At 53.4% G+C, this 20,346-nt stretch overlaps 1 protein-coding gene across 4 annotated transcripts; it reads right to left on the reverse strand.

Moving 5' to 3' along the window:
* Window positions 1-1,892: 1,892 nt before the first annotated feature.
* On the reverse strand, window positions 1,893-19,287 carry SGTA (small glutamine rich tetratricopeptide repeat co-chaperone alpha). Of its 4 annotated transcripts, none has more exons than XM_019657491.1 (12): window positions 19,199-19,287; window positions 12,398-12,537; window positions 11,385-11,497; window positions 11,064-11,145; window positions 9,878-9,977; window positions 8,434-8,538; window positions 7,387-7,525; window positions 6,500-6,562; window positions 4,979-5,016; window positions 4,354-4,443; window positions 4,025-4,147; window positions 1,893-3,058 (listed from the first exon to the last, which is right to left on the reverse strand). In XM_019657491.1, the coding sequence occupies exons 2-11, from the start codon at window positions 12,495-12,497 to the stop codon at window positions 4,033-4,035; spliced, it is 945 nt and encodes a 314-aa protein (XP_019513036.1). In that variant the 5' UTR covers window positions 12,498-12,537; window positions 19,199-19,287; the 3' UTR covers window positions 1,893-3,058; window positions 4,025-4,032. The 4 variants fall into 4 exon arrangements, with proteins under 4 accessions (XP_019513036.1, XP_019513037.1, XP_019513039.1 ...); XM_019657492.1 differs by having other exon boundaries at window positions 12,398-12,621; window positions 19,199-19,270; XM_019657493.1 differs by lacking the exon at window positions 1,893-3,058 and adding an exon at window positions 3,071-3,336.
* Window positions 19,288-20,346: the final 1,059 nt, after the last annotated feature.

The following is a 20,346-nucleotide window of genomic DNA, read 5'->3' on the forward strand; positions in this document are numbered from 1 at the left end:
TTAAAAAAAAAAAAAAAGACATGACTAGAGGGAACATGTGGCTGTCAGTTGCTGCCACCATCTCCCATGGCTGCTTATTCCACTGCCTGGGCGTTGGTTCCAAGTCCCACATTGACCTGTTGCTCATGCAACCAGTGTGACATGAACGCATCGAGGCATCATGGGTGCACATGGAAGCGATATGGGGCTATGCTGAGTAGCTCATCGACTGTGGGAAGCTGGGAGACACCAACAAAGGAGCCATGCGTGTGGCCGACTTCTGGCTCACAGAAAATGACGTGACCCCAAAGCTGTTTCAAGTACCGGCCCCTCGGTACCAAGGTAAAAATGGGGGCTACACGAGAATGTTGCAGATCCCAAATCGGAATGAGCAGGATCGGGCCAAGATGGCAGTGATCAGTATAAAGGGAACTGCCTCCCAGTTCTAACCCTGCCTCGCACAGACAGCAACCTTACACTCCTCAAGCAGCTACTCAGGGGCTGCAGCCAGACCAGGAAGCAAGCATCTATTGAACAACCCACGCACAGCTCAAACACCAGGGAGCCAAAGGATGCGTGGCCCTCAGTGCCCACGATCAGAGGGGCCTTTGGGGCTCTTTTTAATCTCTAAGACCTGGACTGAGAGTTGTGAAATGGACAGTCTTAATGGAGCTCAAAATGTTCTGGGGAGCCAGATGACCCTATTTGCACAATAAAATTCCTTGTATGAATTTAAAAAACCAAAAACACAAATCAGATGACTGGGCCCCACCCAATTTCTGATCCAGTAGGTCTGGGGGTGGGAGGCCAATAATTTGCATCTCTATCAAGCTCTGAGCTGCTAATGTTGCTGGGCTGGAATAGTAGGGTGTCACACATTGATAGCCATTGTCCTAAAGAAGGGTCTCCCTCTCAGCACTGCTGACATTCAGGGCCAGGTCACTCTCTATGGGGGTGTCTTGGGCACTGTGGGGTGTTGAGAAGCATCCCTGGCCCCACCCATTCAATGCCAGGAGCACCATAGATGTCCCCATTGTCCATTGTTTCCTGGGGGCAGAATCACCCCTGGTATAGACCCTACAGGACAGACACAGGCCTTACCCTTGATCCCCATCTACCATCCATACTAGAATTAGTGCTTCTTAGTGCAGCTGACTCCCAGTTGGTATTTTGTGATTTGTGGGAGGATAACTGCTGAGCTTGGAAATCTCATTTCTTCATCTGCAGATGAAGCAGGAGGCCCTCACACTGAGGTGGGGTCCTCAGCTAGCCCCTCCCAGCACAGGCACTACAATTGGGAGTCAGGCTGCACCAGGAAGACAGTCAAAGCTGTTTCTTCACCTGTGAAATGGGTATGATGGTGCCCACTATGGGATATTACAAATAGGAATCGAGTCCACGTAAAGTTTACAAAATGACCATGGAGTGCTTTCTGTGTCCACAGAGCCTGCACAGCACCCAAGGATCAGGGCCAAGACAAATCCGGAAGGTTCTTTGGGCTCCTTCCTGCCTGGGACCACGTCTCTCCCCTAGAGCTGTTTGTTATAGAAGGTTGGGTTTTCGGACTATGGAATGGAGAATTCATGTGCTGTTAGAATATACTAGAAAAACAATGAAGAGTAACTTTACTGCCCTGTCCCCCAAAACGTAGGAGTCTAGCTTGATCCCTGGGGTCATCCTTTACACAGGGGTTGGACTGGGGTCAAAGGCGAGGAAATGAAGGTACATGGGGACAGCCCAGATTTGTTGTTTCTTGAACCATCGTGACGCCAGCACAGGACATGCTTACAGTGCTGTCAAGCTGGAATGAGTGTCCTGGGCGATCTAGAAACTCCTGGAAAGGCTGGAAAGTTTCTGGAAATGTGGGGCAGGGAGGGGAGGGGTGGCACCAAGAGGCCAGCACAGAGACAGGCAGAGGTCACGATGCCTATTTATTCCCGTTACACTCATCACCATGACTAGCACTCGAGTTAGGGCCACCTCGCCGGCCAGTGATGACTACTGGTGGTGGCCCTTCTTCCTACTAGTTTCCTATAACACATAGCACGGGGTCGACCTTGCAGACCACGAGGGAGCCTCCAACACTGCTGCTGGTGCGGTGGGCTGGCTGGCAGATCTCCCCACCAAGCCCCTGCCCAAGCAGGGGCTGCAGGGATGTCCCTGGTGGCCTCAAGTCCTGGGCAGGCTGCCTGGCCTGGGCTTGAATGCTTGCCCTCCTGGGAGGCAGCTCTTGGCTGCTCAGCAATTGCAGGCCAAGGTGGGTGGCACCAGGGCCCCAGAACAGCAGAGGGTGCCCACTGGGGGCTGGACACACAGGCAGGCTAGGATGGCTAGGGGGCCAGGCCCGAAGGTCACAATCACGCCCCTCACAGTCTGTGGAGCGAGTACTGGGGAAGGAGGATTGGAGGGGTGAGATGCGTGTCCATCAAAACACTTGATGGGAAGCAGTCCCCGGAGCTGTCCCCGCGCTCCCGGAACCATCGCACGGTCTTGCTCTTGCTCCCACTCGGCACAGGGCAATCCACGTCTTTCAGGAGTCTGCACCTGGAGTTCCTCATGCAAGAACTTGGGTCCAAGGGCCTGGCGGGCGTGAGCACCCTGACCATGGCTGGCAGTGAGCTCGTCCGAGCAGGGCATAGCCAGGTGGCCAATGTTGACTCAGAAAGTGGCTTTTCACCGGCTGGGGAAGCCCCTTGAAGACAGACTGAGGGGGCAGGGGCCATGGAAGGGGCTCCGGATATGGCTGGACATAAAACCGGATGCTTCTCAGAGAGCAGCCTGAGGCCCATTCCCACTCCGGAATATTCTAGAAAATGCTTTAGTGGATGGGTTTTTGGGGGCCTGGGGGGAGACTGGTGCTGGTCTGTGTTCACAGTTTGTTGGTTCTGTTTTGAGAAGGGTCTGGGAGCCGTGAATACAAAAAGTGAAGTGAGGGCGAGGGGGAAAAATCATAAAAATCCTTCTGAACATGCAGATCCAATTTAGTTTTCTTTTTCTCTCGGGTAGTCCAACAGGAGAAAAGGGTAGAACACGCGGAGGCTTCCAGTTGGCCAGGAAGGACCTGATGGCACTGGGATGGCTGGAGGAACAAGACATGAGGGCGGTCAGTCAGGCGGGCACCCAGATGCGGGGAGGGCACTGCTGCAAGCCGCCACTGCTGAAATCTAAATCCCCCACTTCCGCGTGGCTGGTGGTGGCCGGGTTAGCACAGAAACAGAGTGCAGCCATTGTCGCAGGTGGTTCTGGGGGCCCAGATGTGAAGATGTCGGAGAAGGTAGTTTGGGGATAAGGTTCCAATGAATAACGAATAAGAAAATTCACCTCAGCTACGTTTTTTCTTAAAAATAAGGCAAAAAACTGGAAGAAAAAGTGACCCAAATATTAATATTAGTTGCTCTGGCTGGAAAGATTAAAATTGTTTTTTTCAGCCTTTTTTGGGTTTTTCTTTACATTTTTCTACAAAAGATCATGGTGAGAAGGAAAATGACAACAGAAAGGTCACACCACAGCATAATGCCAACACTTCGGGAGGAAAGCCGCCTGACACCCACACCCAGGGAGCAGTCATTAGACACAGAGAGGGCAGAGGGCAGGGGCCCTGGAAATGGCTAACTGAGCCAGCCAAGGCTGCCACGGACCCTTCAGAAACACCTATGTGCATTTTTGAGCAATCATACATGTAACATCTGTTCACACCAACAAACATTCAAACAAACAAAAGCCCCATGAAACCCAGGCAGAACAGCCGGGCAGGAAGGAGAGGCAGGTGCCGCCTGTCCTCCTCACACCCAGATGACCTTGTGGTAGCTGCCTGCACACTCTGCATGTGCACATAAAGACACGCTTGTCACCTGTTGTTGCTCAGGAAGCAGCCTTTCCAAGGAGCAGTGGGTTTCAGCCCTCAGCCCTCCCTCAGGGGAGTGGGCAGGGGGAGGAACACCTGTAAGGGAGCATGAGGACCCGAAATGCCCCCTGCCTGCCCTTAGTGATTGAGGGTGACCCTTCAGACCTTGAGGGCCCAGCCTGGCAGCCTGAGGGGACTTACATGGGTGGTCACTCCTGCTGCTCGTCGTTGCTGGCACTGGGCGTCCGACTTCGGATCTGACTTCGAAGCTGCTCGATCAGCTCTGGGTTCTGCTGCTGCATCTGCTGAGCGAACTGCTGACCCCTGAGGGGAGGTGCCGGGCTCAGCAGGGCTGGAAACCCCTGACACAGTCACGTGTCCCCATGTGCGCCCCTCAAGGGCAGTGTGGCCACTCACTACAGGAAAAAGGACCTACAGAGCACCAGGGACACAACCGACACGCGCCTCCCCCCTCCCCTTTCATGATGCACTCCTGCCTGCCCGAGTCCCCACTAAGCAGGTTTACTCACGCCTGGATGAGACTGGCCAGGTCGTTCTGCGAGGGGCTGGTGCCAGGAGTTCCCAGGGGGTTGTGGCCACCAGAAATCATCCCAGACATGCTGCAAGGAGAGCCTGTGACTCGCACCACTGGTTGGCCCCCATCAGCCCTTCACCTCCACCAGCAAGAGATACTTGGCCACCACCTGGCAGGTCCCCAGGGCCCACCCCTCTCCCTGATGGCAGCCCCCATGAATCCTGTCAGCTTTCCCAGGCACAGTTTTTTGCCTTAAAGGCAGTGTTTCTCAGCAGGGCAATTCTGGCCAAGTGACTCTGGGAGATGTTAGTGACACACAAGGCCACACAGTGTGTGATTCCATTTATGTAATTGTCCAGAACAGGCACATCCAGACAGGAAGTGGGTTAGTGGTTGTCAGGGCTGGGGGAGGGGGTATGAGTGAAAGGGAGGGGGGATCTTATTGAGGTGATGGAATGTTCTGGGATTACATGGTGGTGATGGCTGCACAATACTGTGAATGCACTTAAGGCCACTGAGTTGTAAGCTAAAATGGTTAAAATAGTAAATTTTATGTACATTTTACCACAATAAAAAAAGAGATTTAACCTAAAACTCAGAGAAGAATGGCTATCACTTACAGCTGCTGAACTTGGGGGTTGTTCATCAGGTTTGATGCCTGAGGAAAAGAACAGATTGTCACAAGACAGCTTCCAACACGTTTTAACTGAGGACACACGTCCTCGCGAGCGAGCACCCTGGGCTCTCCCGCCCAAGTACAGCAGGCCAGTTGCACCGGCATTTAGTCTCCCGGCCTCATTCAAGATCCCATTTCCCCCTCCACTCCCGTGGTGACCCTCCCGCTTCACCACTTTAATCCTGCCTGGGACCTTTAAGAGATTCCAGTGCATCTCATCATTTTTCTGCTGGCTGCTTAGGTTTCACCATGGGGTGTATCTTGGACCTTTTTTCTGGCCACTGAACAAGTTAGGAGAGCCAGTCATTCCCAGTTTGCTCTAGCAGCAAGTGATGCTGCATTGGGCACTCCTGTGCAGTCACTTGCCCACTGAGGACACCTCCTTAGGATCCATCCAGGTCAGGGAGTGGATGGGTACGGACTGAAAGAGCTGACAGGTTGGCTCACGAGCTACCTGCCTTTCTGTCAAGGGCTAGAGGGTACTTGGAAAGCCAAGTACTGTTGGCTTTCAGGGCCACTGTTGTGTCCTAACCACTCAGCCCTGCTGAAAGCCGCCATGGGACAACATGGAGATGCACAGGTGTGGCCATGCCAATAAAACTACAAAACCCAGCAGTGGGTATAACCTGCCGACTCCAGGTGGATGAGGTCAAAAGGAGTGACTGCCATCAGGCCGAGTCCCCCTGCCAGGACACCTTTTGGACAGCTCGTGCCCGCTCACCCCATCCATTGACAGAGACCAAGGCTTTCGCAGAGACCTGCACTGAAAGCATGACCTCTGCCCATAGGTGAGATGCGCCTCGCTGTAGTGAGGGCCTTTCTCTACCAGTGGCTTCTGGAATTTTCCCTTCCTAACAGTTTGAGGGCCTGTACCCCGATGCTCTGTGAGCCAGCAGAGCAGGCTCAGGCCAAGTGAGACTGCCCAGGGATGCATACATGTGTGTGGGGATCCACCCCAATGGGTCACAGCAGGGAGCCCCCTCTCAAAGGACAGCAGAAGCACCTCGGGACTTAAGTCTCTGGCACCGGAAGGTGGCACTTCCACCTCAGGGACACCTACCACTCTGGTGTCGTGTCTGAACCTGGGGCAGCATGCACAGACTTATCACTGTCACTGTGCCCCAGCAAGGACACCAAGCTGTGGGGATGTAGTTTTCCTAGGCTAATCAGTCGGGAGAGGTAGTAGTCAGTTTGTACTTTGTGCTTAATATTGGGGGAGTGAGGGGTGGGGAGTGTGTCTCACTTAGGGCCTTGCTCCCCCCAGGGGACACATGACATCTGAGACATCTGTAGGTATTCCTGGCATCGATTGGGTGGGGCCAGGGATGCTGCTCAGCACTGCAGTGCCCAGGACAGCCACTAGAGAGCACGGCTCGGCCCCCGTGGCCCTGGTCTACGGCAGGCAGCACCCCGGCAGGTCTGGGTGATAGGTGTGGATGCGGCCAGGGAAGATGAAGGCAGTTACCATGCTCATGAAGCTGGGGTTGTTCAGCAGGCCCGCGATGTCGAAGCTGCCAACCCCTCCCGTCTGTGGGGAAGAGGAAAGCACCAGTTTGTGGCATGTGGACCCAGGACAATACTACTGGCCCTGGGAACTGAGAAGTGAGCCCATGCGGGGCCCGTTTGGAGCTCTAAGATAGATGTGCAGCTCAGACAGACGTGCTCTCAACCTGAGCAGCCAGGCCCTGTGGCCAGGGGTGCTTCAGAAAACGTGTGAAGCCCTCTGTCCATCACTAGGGAAAAGCAGTGTGTTAGCCTGTTGTTTGTTTCTGATGCTCTGACACGTGGGGCCTCCCAGACCCTGGAGGGATGCCCCTCCCCAGGGTGACCAATTCCTAGAGACAGTCAACTCAGAGCCCACCCCCATCTCTTCCTCTACAGGGCTCTCATACTCCAGGCCACTATCCCTCTGCCTCAGTCACCCCAGGACCAGGTGCCAGATTACGAGGGCCAGCCCCATGTTCCAGAGCCCCTGGAATCATTCCAACCAGCCAGTCCTGAGCCTGCTTCCCCTGCCTTACCATGCCCTCCTACAGAAACCACAAAGGCTCTGGTCCATGAGTCCCCCTCCCTCTGCCTCCTGACCCACTCTGGCGCTTCTCTGTGTGGCCCTGAGGCACGTACCCTCCTGTTTCTACGACGTGTGAGGATAAAAATGTCTTCCATCCTGACAGGCATTTCCATGTGTCTCATACCTGATTAAGCAAACGCCAAGCCCCCCAACAGCACAGACGTTCTTTGCACACAGGTCAAGCCCAGCCTCAGCCTGTGAGCTGTGAGAGCATCTACCCGGCCTAGCTGTGCCCTGCCACTCTGCCAGAATCATACCCCTCGTTCCCCGGGGTGACTCACGGGACTGGGCGCCTCTCTGAGCTTCACTTCTGCTATCTTGAGGTTGGACTTGTACGTCTCATTGTCAGGGTCCAGTTCCAGGGCCTTCTTGTAGTAGGCCACGGCCTCCGTGTGCTTGTTCAAACTGGAGAGTGCCAGGCTGCGGGGGAGAAATGCCAAGAGTGCCCGTCCCTCCGTGGCCCTGTCCCCCAAACTGTCTCCATGTCATTGTCACTCCTTGTCCAGCACCTGGGCTCAGCGGAGAGGACACAAGAGAGGGGGGGGAGGGGGGGGGGCTGACAGGACGGACACATGCTAAGACTGCCCATAGTGCTGGTGGCTGGTGGTACCCAACACCACAGATTCTGAGGCCCAGAAGAGGGAGCTCTGAGGAGGCAGGGGACAGGGGTGGTCAGATAAAGATGTTTACTTGATCCTTGTCCCTGTTCCTGGCATAAAGCTCCAAGGTCCTTGGATCCTGAGTCACAGGTGTGTCCTTTGTTATTCATAATGAACCCCTTTAGATCACACCTAAAGAGAGTGACCGTGTCCATGTGCCAGGAGGGTGGCACAGCCCCAACTCCACAGGGTCTGGAGCCCTGCACCCAGGCCCTTTCTGGGCCTTGCCCTGTGCCTCTTCATCTGGCTATGCAATCTGTATCCTTTCTAACAAGCTGGTGAATATAGACAAAGCAAGTCCTTGTGTCCTATGACCTGTTCTAGAGAATTATCAAACCTGAAGAGGGGCTGCGGAAAACCCCCAACTTAGAGCTGGCTGGTCAGAAGCACAGGTGATGGCCTGGACCTGTGACTGGCATCTGAGGTGGGGGTGGTCTTGTGGGGCTGAGCCCTGAGCCTGTGGGGTCTGTATCAACTCCAGGCAGGTGGTCTCAAGACTGAGCCAAATTGCTGGACACCCCCTGGTGTTGGAGAGCTGGCTGTGGGGTGGAAAAACCTCCACAATTGAAAGATGGAATGTGCTGGATGTGGGGGGAGGGGCAGCCTGGGCCCGGACAGAGACTGGAGGGATCCCCGGGCTCCAGGGATGGATGCCCACCCAGCACTCACCCCATCCTGCCGTAGGCTTTGCTGTAGGACGGGTCTATGCAGATGGCCCGCTCGCAGTCCTGCACGGCCCCAGCATAGTTGCCAAGTTTGCTGTAGGCCGCGGCTCTTGGGAGACAAAGCAGGGTAGTCAGAGAGCTGCATCCCTGGCAGGCTGCCCAGGAGGAGCTGTTTGGTTTAACCATCTAACCATACATTCGTACATATGTATGTACATATGACAGTTAGATGAATGCAGGCTGACACAGGCATTCACCTGCTGGGGGGCTGTGCTGTCCCCCTCACAAGTGGGGGACACTGAGGCTGAAGGAGGCAGAGGGATGTGCCCAACACTGCACAGCAGACAGGTGGTGATAGGATGTGGTTCTGAACCCACAGTCACTAGACTCCACTGTCCAGGCTCTTCCTGTTGTCAAATATGCCAGGATTGTTTGAAAAACACCCAAGACCCTTCACAAGACTGCCGTCAAAGCTCTTGGCTATGAGGCAGGGTTCTTTTCTCACCATCTTAGGTTTTAGTGTTTCCACTTTATGGTCTTCTGGTTTTGAAGCACAGAAAGGTGTCAGGTGGAAACACAAGTTGGAATGCGGCCAGGCCAGGCTACGCAAAGGGTATTTGAGAAATCTGTACCACCTTTACAACTTTGCTGTAAATCTAGAACTATTTCCCCAAAAAGAGTTAAAAAGAAACCAGGGGTGACCAGTTAGCTCAGTTGGTTAGAGCATGGTGCTGATAACACCAAGGTTGCCAGTTCAATCCCCGCATGGGCCACTGTGAGCTGCGCCCTCCCTAAAAGAGTCAACACAACTATGCCATTGTAGCATGAAAGCAATGTTTAACCAATGACCATGGCTGTTCCCCAATAAAAAAAATTTAAAAACCAAAAACAAAACCAAAAAAACACGTTTGGCCCGGAGGCATGCACCCTTCTAGTGTCTTCTCTGCACTATGTTCCTGCCTCCCACACTGGGGGCACCATGTGGCCTCCTGCTGTCCCCTCAGTCCCTCTCATAAGTACAATATTCCATACAGCAAGGCTATGTGAGAGTTAATTTGGCTCTTCCTTTAAGAGCACAGGCCAGGGTCAAATACAAGGTGATGGAATGAAACTAGACTTCGGGTGGTGAGCACAAAATGAAGTGTACAGATGTCGTATTATAGCTGTACCCCTGTAATTTATATAATGTTAACTAATGTTACCCCAATAAATTAATTAAAAAAAAGAAAAAAGTACAGGCTAGACATAGTTCCTCAACGTTACCCAAATTTTGGGTTGTTTTCTAGGCTCCACATCTGTACAGAGAACAGTGCCACATAACTGTAATGTCACTAGCGACTCTGGGTAATCCCTCACTGGCTGCCTGACTGTTGGTGTATGTGGGCCTGCAGGGAGGGGGGCAACTGCTAACCTGCCACACTAATGCCTCAGCCCACACAAGCAGCTACCTGTTACAGAAGTAGACAGCGTTGGCAGGGTTGAGCTCAATGGCTTTCCCATAGAAATGCACGGCGGCCTCAAAGTTCTCCACTTTCATCTGCTCGTTTCCTGGAGAAAGAGAAGAATGCACACCTGCTGTTCACAGGGGACCTGAGAAGTCTGAGGCGGTGTTCCCAGCTCTCTCTCCCAGGCTCCTAGCTGCAGGTCTGAGATTTCAGGGAGCAGGATGCAACACTCAGACATGAGCAGGAGGGTGCGGTTTGCATTGAGCGCTTGAGCCAGCACTTGGTGACAGCAGCTGTCACTGCTTTGGTTGCAGTGTTCAGGGACATAAGTCTCAAATATTGTCACTTTTTTGTCGCCCTTCAGAAATAGAGAAATAATGAGAAGTAATTCACATACCACAAAAAGTATCCTTTGAAATTTTACAACTGAGTGGTATTTTAGTATATTTGGAGTTGTGCAACCATCACTTCTAATTCCAGAACACTCCATCAGCCCAAAAAGCAACCCCGTCCCCATCAGCAGTCACCCCCTATCCCTGACAACCACGAACCCATTTCCTGTTTGTGGATGTGCCTGTTCTGGACATTTCACATAAATGCAACCACACAGTGTGGCCTTGTGTGTCTGGCTTCTCTCATTGAGCACCGTGTATTCAAGGTCTACCCATGTTGTGGCGAGTGTCATCGCCTCCCTCCTTTTCATGGCCAAGTGACACTCCAGTGTGTGGACGGGCCACGCTGTGCGTGTCCACCATCTACTGAAGGACACCTGGGCGGTTTATACCTTTGGGTGCTGGGAATTGTGCCACCATGAGCATCCAGGTACAAGCATCTTGCGGACGTGTGTTTGCATGTCTCCTGGGCACATGCCTATGAGTAGAATTGCTGGGTCACGTGGTCAAGGTGTTTAACCGTTTCTGAGGTGGTGACCATTTCCCACAGCAGCGGCACCACTTATATTCCCACCTATCATGTGCGAGGGTCTGATTTCTCCATGTCATAGCGTCCATGTTCTAAAAAGCCACCTCCCACCCAGGCCCCATCTCCAAAGGCTGGTTTGCTGCCTTCTACTGAAGGGCACCCCTCCCTCAGCTGCAGAGCCAGCCAGGGACCAGCCGGCCTCACCCGCCCTGCAACCCCCGGAGTCCAGGTGGGCAAGCTGCCTGGTGGGCATGGAGAACTTTCTTACCTTCGGTTTTGAGGCGCTCTGCCTCGGCCAAGTCCTCCTCAGATGGTGGGGTTCGCTCGGGGCTCAGGTTCTGTGGCATCTCCTGGCCCCAAAGCAAAGATGGCAGTCCCGCTGTCTTCTTCACCCTCCAAACCCGCACCTTGAACCTCCCTCCCTGTCAGGGGCCACCAGAGGGAGGCTGAGCTCTGAGGGCAAGGAAGCGGGGCAGCACAGGTGCCCAGCCAAGGAGAAACATGGGCCTCCTCTCAGTACTCCGGAGCCATTTGCTACCTGTGCTGCTCTTACTGCCCTGGCCAGTGATGGGGCAGCCCAGCGGCTCACCTTGTCCGCAGCGGTGGCGGCGGCTTCAAATATTTCTGGAAGAGTCTGAGGGAGTGCAAGGTCACTGTCTTCCACTGTAACCCCGAAAGCGGTCTCCAGGCACTGGATTGCCACTACAAGGGAGACGGGAATTTTATTCTGAGCGCACTCATGTTTACAACTTGGGGCTCAGGGGGCTCGCGCTTAGTTGTCATGGAGTGTGCTGGCAGAGACCTGGGCACATCGTGCAACACATGCCCCAGGGTCCTGGTTGGACTCCGGCCACTTCCGTAGGACAGATGGACATGTCTCTAGCCCCGTGAGTGGGACGTGTAGGGCAAGACACTGTTCCCGCCCAGTGGGGCTCAGCTGGTGACATCAGGGTTCTTGGTGGGGTCACAATGCTGAGGCTGCCCAGCTGGGGGGCTGTGGGGCTGAGCCCAGCCTGGAGTGCCATGTGGGGGAAAAGGTGCTGGGGACACTCTGTCAGGCCTCTTGGGATTCTGGCTGAACCTGGAGTTCGAGGCTAACCCCTCCCTCCAAATCTTCACAACTGGGTTCCTTCCAGGGGCTGCATGATCACATGTGGGACAGGGACAGCCACGTGTGCAGGGCTCCCCGCCTGCCCTCTGCCCCGACACCAGCACCTGCTCCCACCTGCAGGAGGCCTGGCCTAGTCAACGGAGGGACAGCACCATGTGGTGGGGGAAGAGCCCTGGGCTAGAACTCAGTCCCGCACCTACCCGGGGCTCATTGTCTTGCCTATGAAATGAGGATGGGGACCTGCATCTGTGGCTCGGCAAGTCCCCTGACCTATCATGCCCGCCCTGTGGTGGGAGGGAGGAGGGCTTCGAGGAGGAGGGGGAGGAGGAAGGAGGGGGAGGAGGAAGTTGGAAGAGGAGAAAGGAGGAGGGGAAGAAGGAGGAGGGAGGAGAAAGGGGGAGGAAGACGGAAAGGGAGGAGAGGGAGAAGGGGGAGGGGCAGGAAGCTGGGGACTGGGGACTCTCTTCCTGGGGCAGGAGGCCCCTGAGTACCTTCCAAGCTCTCCTGGGTGTCGGATGAGAGCCCCCCGTGCCGCAGCTGGTCGTGCAGGAAGTGGATGATGGCGTAGGCCAGGCGCTTCTTGTTATCCATCTTGAGACAGGAAGAGACGATGCCTGGAGGTTTTCAGGAGCTGCAGACCCCAGCCAAGAACATGAGGGCTGCCCAGACAGGACCCTGAAGATGTCCCCCATTCAGGCACATTGGCTAATTCTATCTGTGAGTAAAAAGTTAACCGTCCCATTTCACAGATGAGACACTGAGGCCCCGGGGCCCAGAGCACCTGCTCTTGGGGGTATGGGCGGAGGGAGCACCCCTCAGAGTCCTGCCTCCTTGCTCCCACCAGAGGGTGATGTGGCCCTGGGCCTCCCAGTCATCACCCTTTCACGAGCTACATGGGGGACACACGGGGGCTCTCCAAGGACTTGGAGGACCACCTTGCATGGCTGGAATCCTGCAGTTCTATAACTCCAAGTTTCCAAGTCCTGGTGCCTCCAAGAAACCCGAGGGGCCAGACAGGTATCTGGGGCACAGATCCCCTTCCAGGCTGCCCAAGGGCCTCCTCTGGGTTCCTCTGCAACATTCTGTACTCTCAGGCCAGGAGCGACCCTGCCCCAACAGACACTGGGCCGTGTCTGGGGACATATGTGGTTGTCATGACTGGGGTGCTCCTGGCATCTAGGGGGTGGGGGCTGGAGTATTGCTGAAGGCTCCCTATAGAGAGTGACCAGCTTCAGTGTCCCCAGGGCTGAGGGGAGAATAATAAACGAACAAGGGGTCTGCTACCTGAGGGCCTGTGATACGTCAGGCACTTGACATAGCATGTCTCACTCCTGCCACACAGTGACCTCCAAGGGGCATCGTCGCTCTGATTAGAGAGGACACAGGCGTGGGATGGGGACCCACGTGCTGCCCAAGGTCCCTCATGTTCACCTGGCATGGCTGGGAGCCATGGTGTAAAGTGTCGTGGCCCCCATGAAATACCTCCAGTGGGGTGAACGGCCCTAGAACTTGAGGAGCAGGCCTCCTGACCCCACTATCATTAACCCATCATCCCTGGTCATTCAGCCCCAGGCTTCACAAGCTGGCTGACTGCAGACTGGGCTGCTGCCAGCACTTGGCGCCTCATAGCCGCTCGTGGGTCCAGAGCAGTCAGGGCGTGTGAGACTGGCTGCACTCCGAGCTCTGTTTCTGGTTCATGGAAAACAACATCCATCAACAACTGCTTCTTTAAAAAAGGGAGTGAGAGAAGCCAGACACACAAGGCCACACAGTGTGTGATTCCACTTATGCAAAATGGTCTGGGACCAGGACTGGCCAGAAGACCTTGAGGGCGACACAGGGGCCCACGGAGATCAACCACTACAATAAACTTATTTTGAAGACAGTGAGGTCCCAAAATGTGAGTCGTCCTTCCAGCTAAAGGGTACCAAGAGTGAGCTGGCCACGCCAGTATGCCGGCCTCCAAACGCAAGGAGACAGACACACATGCCCAAAATGTCCAAAATGTTTTTGCTTTACAGATATTTGTTCTGACAGAGAACAGCATGACTCAAGAGTAGCCAAAAGGTGGACACAACCCAGGCAATACCCATCAACAGATGAGAGGATAAATGAAATCTGGTTCCTTCCATACAATGGGATAGCATTCGGCCTTAGAAAGGACAGATACTGACACCTGCTACAACGTGGAAGAACCCGAAGGATGTTATACTCAGTGAAGTTAAGAGACACAGAAGGACAAACACTGTGTGATTGCACAGGAGGTTCCCAGAAAAGTCAGATACACAGAGACAGAGAGTAGATGGTGGGGGCCAGGGGCTGGGGGAGGGAAGGGGAGTGAGTGTTTAATGGGGACAGAGTGTCAGTTTGGGGAGATGGAAAGTTCTGGAGATGATGGTGGGGATGGTTGTATGACATTGTGAGTGTACTTAATGCCACTGAACTATACACTTAACAATGGTTAGGATGAATTTTATGTTGTGTGTATTCTACTAAAATTAAAAAGCCTTTTTCCCAAAGGTCCTCCCCTTAGGATGTAAACCTCTGAGATTCTGGGACTCCGATCCTAAATCAGGGGTCAAATGTCACATCAGGGCAGCCACCAGCTTAGTTGAGAAATGGCTTTTTCATTCTTCTGTTATGCAAGTGCCCACATGACATTTGATTTTGCCTCCTGGGCCTTTAAGTTTGCTGATACCCTCTCCCCAAATCACTGTGGTGGCGAACTGGGCAGAGGTGTGCCAGGGCTGTATAGAGGGGTCAAAGGTTCAGACAGGTGGCAAAGGTTCCCAGGCTGAGCAGCTGGCTTCCCGCCTCAGTGTTCCAGGCACCACTGTGGACCTTCTGGAGTCATCACTGGCTCACGTGGGGTTCCCTCTGGGCCGTGTGTGTGTGTGTGTGTGTGTGTGTGTGTGTGTGTAAGGGGTCTGCTTCTCTCCCTGGGAAATCTGATCTTTAGCATAACTTTCCTTCCCCCTTGGACTAAGCTGACACAGGAGGGGGTGACTACTGAGGGGTTCATTGAGGGTTTAGGAAACGAAGAGACCAAGTCATATTCATTTCTGGCATGCCTTCAGTTCTTCCAATGCCTCCCCAATGTGACATACTGAGTGTCAACAAGTCAAAGGCCCCCTGGAGTCTGTCCCTGGGCTGGGGACATCCCACTGCCCTGGAGGACAAGGTCTGATGTCATAATGCCTTAGGCCTAGCCAATTCTGCCAAGGTCAGCTGCATGTCACCTTCCTTGTCTCGGTGTCACATCTGAAAGAATCCGAGTTGATGCCCTCACTCTCCTCTTCTATAAAATGGGGTAACAGAGGCGCCTTCACAGGCTGTTGTGAAAATTCGGAGACCTAATGCAGGGTTTCCCCACCCAGGCCCTGTCGATGTGTGGCTCATTTCTATTCTGCGTGAGGACTTTCCTGTGCACTGAAGGGTGTTTAACATTATTCCTGGCAGCCGCCTAATGGCCCCTGAGAGTAGGGTGTGGGAGGCAGGATCACCTCCCATTAAGACCCCTTGGGTTACGGGATTCCATTGACCCCCCAGGGACCACCTGACTCTGAAGTCCTAGGAGGCTGCACACACTTAATATGCAGCCTGAGTGGGAGGAGGGAGAGGGTGACTCAAAGATGCTGGGGTCACCCTGGTTTACATCGCCTGACCATTGGGGACTTATTTTGCTGTCTCTTGTGAGCAGTGATCAAACTAAATATTATTTCAAATAATTAATGCAGGGTCTCTCCCCCTCAGCACTGCTGACACTGGGGCCAGGTCACCACTCTGTGGGGGGCCATCCTGGGCACTGTGAGGGACTGGGTAGCATCGCTGGCCCCAGCCTCTCGATCCCAGGAGCACCCCTCCAATGGTGATAATCACAGATGTCCCTAGACACGGCCAAAACTCCCCTAGCTGAAAATCACTGACAGACACTAAGTGGGAAAATTAAGGCTCTAGGTCAGCATAAGTCAGATTTTCTGGTCAAATGACTTTGCTGCAAACTTGCAGGAGATCTGTTTGCTGAGCTTTGGGTTTGAAAAGTGCAGGAAAGGGCCTGTGAGTCCAGAGCAGAGGATCTGGCACACTGTCTGACACAGGTGATCCTTAAAAACTGCTGCTTCTCCTCCCTCCTGACTGAGGGGAGGGCAGGGAACAGTTTGCCCATCTGACGTCAATGCACGGCTTTTGAGATGAACAAACTTTCTGCTGCTCAGAGCCGGGCCCAGCCTGACACCATGATAGTTCTTTTGTTCGACAGCTGCTAGGCACCCGGTGTCTCTGGAACAATCACAACTTGTATGGCTTTGGCTGTTGGACAACACTATCAAAGCCAACTCTCTCTCTGTGAACAGTGAGGCCTGTACGAGCTCTCAGAAAGCCCAACGGGGCTCCAGGTGCAGGAATGAACCTGGTGAACGTGGGCGGACGCTGGGGGAGGGGGGCAGGGGTCCCAGGGCCAGCCCCTCTTTGGTGCCTTCAAAATCTCTTCCAGCTGTCGGTCCACCTTTTCATTTTATCATTAAAAAACAAATAAACAAAAAAACACCAGCCTCTATTCCTTTTATGTCCCTGCCCAGGACTGATCATGGCACCCTTACTGAAAATAAGCAACCAGACCCTCACACCACAGGAAGCGCCCACTTTTTGACAGAGGCCCACCACTTCTGTGGGCATTCTGCCCCCCCACCACGCATCCGCAGTTCTTGTCACTGACACAGGTGTCCGCAAGCTCAAGCCATGCTCCTCCCTCCTGTCCTAGAAACCCTCTTGTATCCAAGAAAGGCTGCCCCAAAACTAGAACTCGGGTTCCAGCCCACCCCCCAAAACACAGCCCTGTGTTTTTCGAAAATGCCACCAGGATGTCCTGCACACTCAACAAACCCTCGACAGCTCCCTGAAATGTTACGCGTTTGCACACAGGGTCCCTCACTACCGGTGTGTCACCTGCTGGGCCTAATCCAAACCCTCCATGCTCCACTCAAACCGACTGCTCACCTTTCCTCTGACCCACTGGGGAAATTCTAATTCTCCATTCCACACCAAGCTTCAAAGTCACCTCCTCAGACAGAGCTAGACACCTTCTTTTTCCAGCCAAAACCAAGTACGAGTCCCACCTGTGGTCCAGCATCTCCTACAAAACTCTAGGACACTTTCCTGGCCTGTCTTCCCCCTGTGGACTGTGGGCCGTTAGACAGGTCATCTGCCCTTGAACCCCAGCACGTGGTGGCAGGCGCGTTTGATCCATATGAACTCAAGAAAATGTGAGGTCACTGTCAAATTCAGAGCCACGCAACCAGGTTCCCTGGGGAGGTCATTCTCTTTGGGTCTTGGTTTCCTCACCAGATCTTCGGTCTTGCCTGCCTACTCACAATCCCCTTCATTTCTTCAACCCTCACTGAGCATTTCCTAACTCAGCCAGCGTTGGGTTTTGGCAAAAAAAAAAAAAAAAGAAAAAAAGAAAGAAAGGGCTGGCTGAGTGGCTCAGTTGGTTAAGAGCTCGCTCAAGAGGGCCGGCTGAGTGGCTCAGTTGGTTAAGAGCTCGCTCAAGAGTTTGAGCTCTGAGCAACAGCGGTTCGAGTCCCGGCCCAAGCTGAGCAGCCGCTGAGCTGCCAACAGATGGCAGGATGGCTCAGCTAAAAAAAAAAAAAAAATGCAGGATCAAGTAAGACTACAGCTCTCAAACTGTGGCAGAGCTTAACCCCATTTACAGTCGCTCCCCTTTCCAGAAACACTGTATTATAAATCCTTGGAGTCCCAAGGACTTTCCAGGCACTGAGCTAAGTGCTGTACATGCAATGGCTTATTTCAGGGGTTAGCAAACATTTTCTGAAAAGGGCCAGAGTAAATTCCTTCAACTTCATAGGCCACTGGGTCTCTGTGGCTATGACTCAACACTACTAATATAATTTAAAAGCAGCCACAGATAAAGCCTATGTGATTTGGTGTGGCTGTTTCCATAAAACTTCATTTACAAAAACAGGCTGCAGCTGGATTTGCTCCCCTGACCAGTTTGCTGGGACCCTGGGTTGCGTTATCTAATCCCCATCCTACAGAAGGAAAAACTCAGGCTTAGAAAGATAAGGGTGCCTCTCAAGGTCACCTATTAGTTTTGTCACAAATTAGTCTCGAACCCAGGCAGTCTGACTCCAGAGCCTAAACGCCAAAGTACCTTTTCCCCTCCCCACGAAAATGGATGCGCACACCACACAAAACCTTGCACATGATTTCCTGCGCTCCCCCACCACACCCCCACAAGCTCTTGCTGGTGAAGAACCACTGGTATAGGGCAGGGTTTAAATTTGGGACTGCTGATATTCGGAGCTGACCATTCTCTGGGGGGCCATCCTGGGTACTGTGGGGTGTTGAGCAGCACCCCTGGCCCCCACCCACTCAATGCCAGGAGCACCCCAGTCATGACAACCACAGATGTCCCCATTGCCCAGTGTCCTCTCTGGGGGACAAAACCACTGGTCTAGGGAGAGGAAAATCAGACTAAATAGCCCTTCTCCAGTGAGCTCTTAAGAAGCACCAGGAATCTGATTTTAAAATGTTCTAAGTGTATTTAACCTCACAATAACCCTAGCACGCATATATTTCTACAGCCCCTCTAGAAGAAGGATGGTGCTGCTCAGAGAGGGAAAGCGACTTGCCCAAGCTTACGCAGCCGGCGGGAGGTGGTGGAGCTGGTCCTCAAGCCCAGATTTCTCCCACCTCGAGCACAACATGCAGAAAAGCCAAAGTGTGAAATAAGTCTAACAGCTGATACCTTTGTGCTCTCACTTTGCGCTGGGCTCTGTGGTTTTAACCCACTGCCCCGAAATCCCCAAGGCAGGGACTGTGACGACGCCCGTTTTGCAGAAGGGAAAACTGAGGCTCTGAGAAGTAAAGAGGCTGACCAAGGTCACCAGATGGAGAACGGCGGCGCTGGGACAGGGGCCCCGACATAAGCCCCACGAATAGGGGTCCCACGATTGAAAGGGGCTGTTTCCCGACAGCAGCGAACACCCATGGAGCTATCACTACATGTGGGCGCTTTTACTTCCCGTTGTCCACCCACGGGTCTGAGAACTAGCATATCCCGGGCCTGGGGTGAGGAGTAGGGAGGCCAGGGATGTCGAGGGCCTGCCCGACGCCACGCAGCCTCAGTTTCCCCTCCGCTCACACAGCACACTGTTGTGGATCGCCGAGAACCCAGCCCCAGCCCGACTTCCTCTTACGGGGCCCAAAGCCCCGGGAGCCCTGAGCCGCGGACCCCAGGCCCGCCCAGCTCAGCGTCGTGCCCATCTACTCACCTCTCAGACCACGGAACCCCGACCCACCGACGGCTGCCCCTGCGCCTGCGCACCACGGTGCCACCCAGCCCCTCCCCCCAGGCGTGACGCCTGCGCGGAAAGAGCCTCCCCGCGCGTTGGCTGTCATTTTGCGCAGGCGCGTCAATTATCCAGGCGGGCGTGAAGGAAAGTGACGAAGTTTAGAGGCGGGAATGAGCTGGTCGTTAGGGCAACTGACCTCTGCGACCGAACGGAGGACGGAAATCAAGACTGACTCGTCCTCTACAGAGGGAATGGAGCGGTGCATGGTGGGACAGTGGCGGACTTTTCCGTGAAAGTGGAGCCTGTTACGTTGTGCCGAGCTGGCCACGTGGTACAGCTGCGTTTGGGTCTCCGGCGCCTAGTAGGTTGCACGCGCTCTGTGAATGCGAGCAACTGATATCCACTATCTCTGTTCATTTATGCATCCACCCACTTACCCACGAATGCATTCTTTCATTCATTCAATCCATAAATCATAAAGGAATACAGATTTTTCACAGCAGGTGCCTAATAGTCAACAAATATTTCTTGCAAACCCAACTATAATGACCAGCAGTGTTCGCTCTCATTACCTTGTATTGGGGTAGACGGATTATAAAACAGTAAACTAGTATATAAATGAATAAATTTCACTTAATGGCAAGCGCTATGAAGAAAGCATGGGGTGTTGGTTGTGCTTGTGATTGGGGAGGTAAGCTGGCTCGCATGGTTAGGGAGGGTCTGGTCTCTCTTCTTTTAACTGGATTTGAAGGACGAAGAAAAACACTCCAGGTACAGGGAACACTGGAAATGAAGACTAACATAGAATTAAGCTTGGTGTGCTTAATACAGGGTAAGTGATGAGAACTTCCCTAGGATGACTCAGAACTGCCCACCACTAGTGTTAAAGTTGCTAGAATTGTTCTGCTGATTCATTTTTATCATATTTAAAACATATGCACGTTTAACGCCCTGAATTACTTTATTTTGCAGAAATGAAGAAGGTGGGTTTGTTTTTGAAGTTTAGGTCTAGTAAATTTTTCTTTCTGGGTACCTTAGACGGTTTAAGATTTTGTGTGTTTTAGCCGACAACACTAGATATAAGTTACTGCATTGTTTCAAAACACCTATTGTTTGAAGTTCTGGAT

Source organism: Hipposideros armiger, unplaced genomic scaffold (assembly GCF_001890085.2).
Source record: "Hipposideros armiger isolate ML-2016 unplaced genomic scaffold, ASM189008v1 scaffold_275, whole genome shotgun sequence".
NCBI classification, from domain to species: Eukaryota; Metazoa; Chordata; class Mammalia; order Chiroptera; family Hipposideridae; genus Hipposideros; species Hipposideros armiger.

Excerpts from the sequence above, each read along its gene's own strand:
- SGTA (XM_019657491.1), bottom strand. The coding sequence starts at position 12,497 with ATGGATAACAAGAAGCGCCTGGCCTACGCCATCATCCACTTCCTGCAC. Across the intron at positions 7,526-8,433 it reads AAAGCCTACGGCAGGATGGG|CCTGGCACTCTCCAGTTTGA; the intron begins GTGAGTGCTGGG and ends TCTCCCCCGCAG. Across the intron at positions 4,148-4,353 it reads CTGGCCAGTCTCATCCAGGC|GGGTCAGCAGTTCGCTCAGC; the intron begins GTGAGTAAACCT and ends ACCTCCCCTCAG.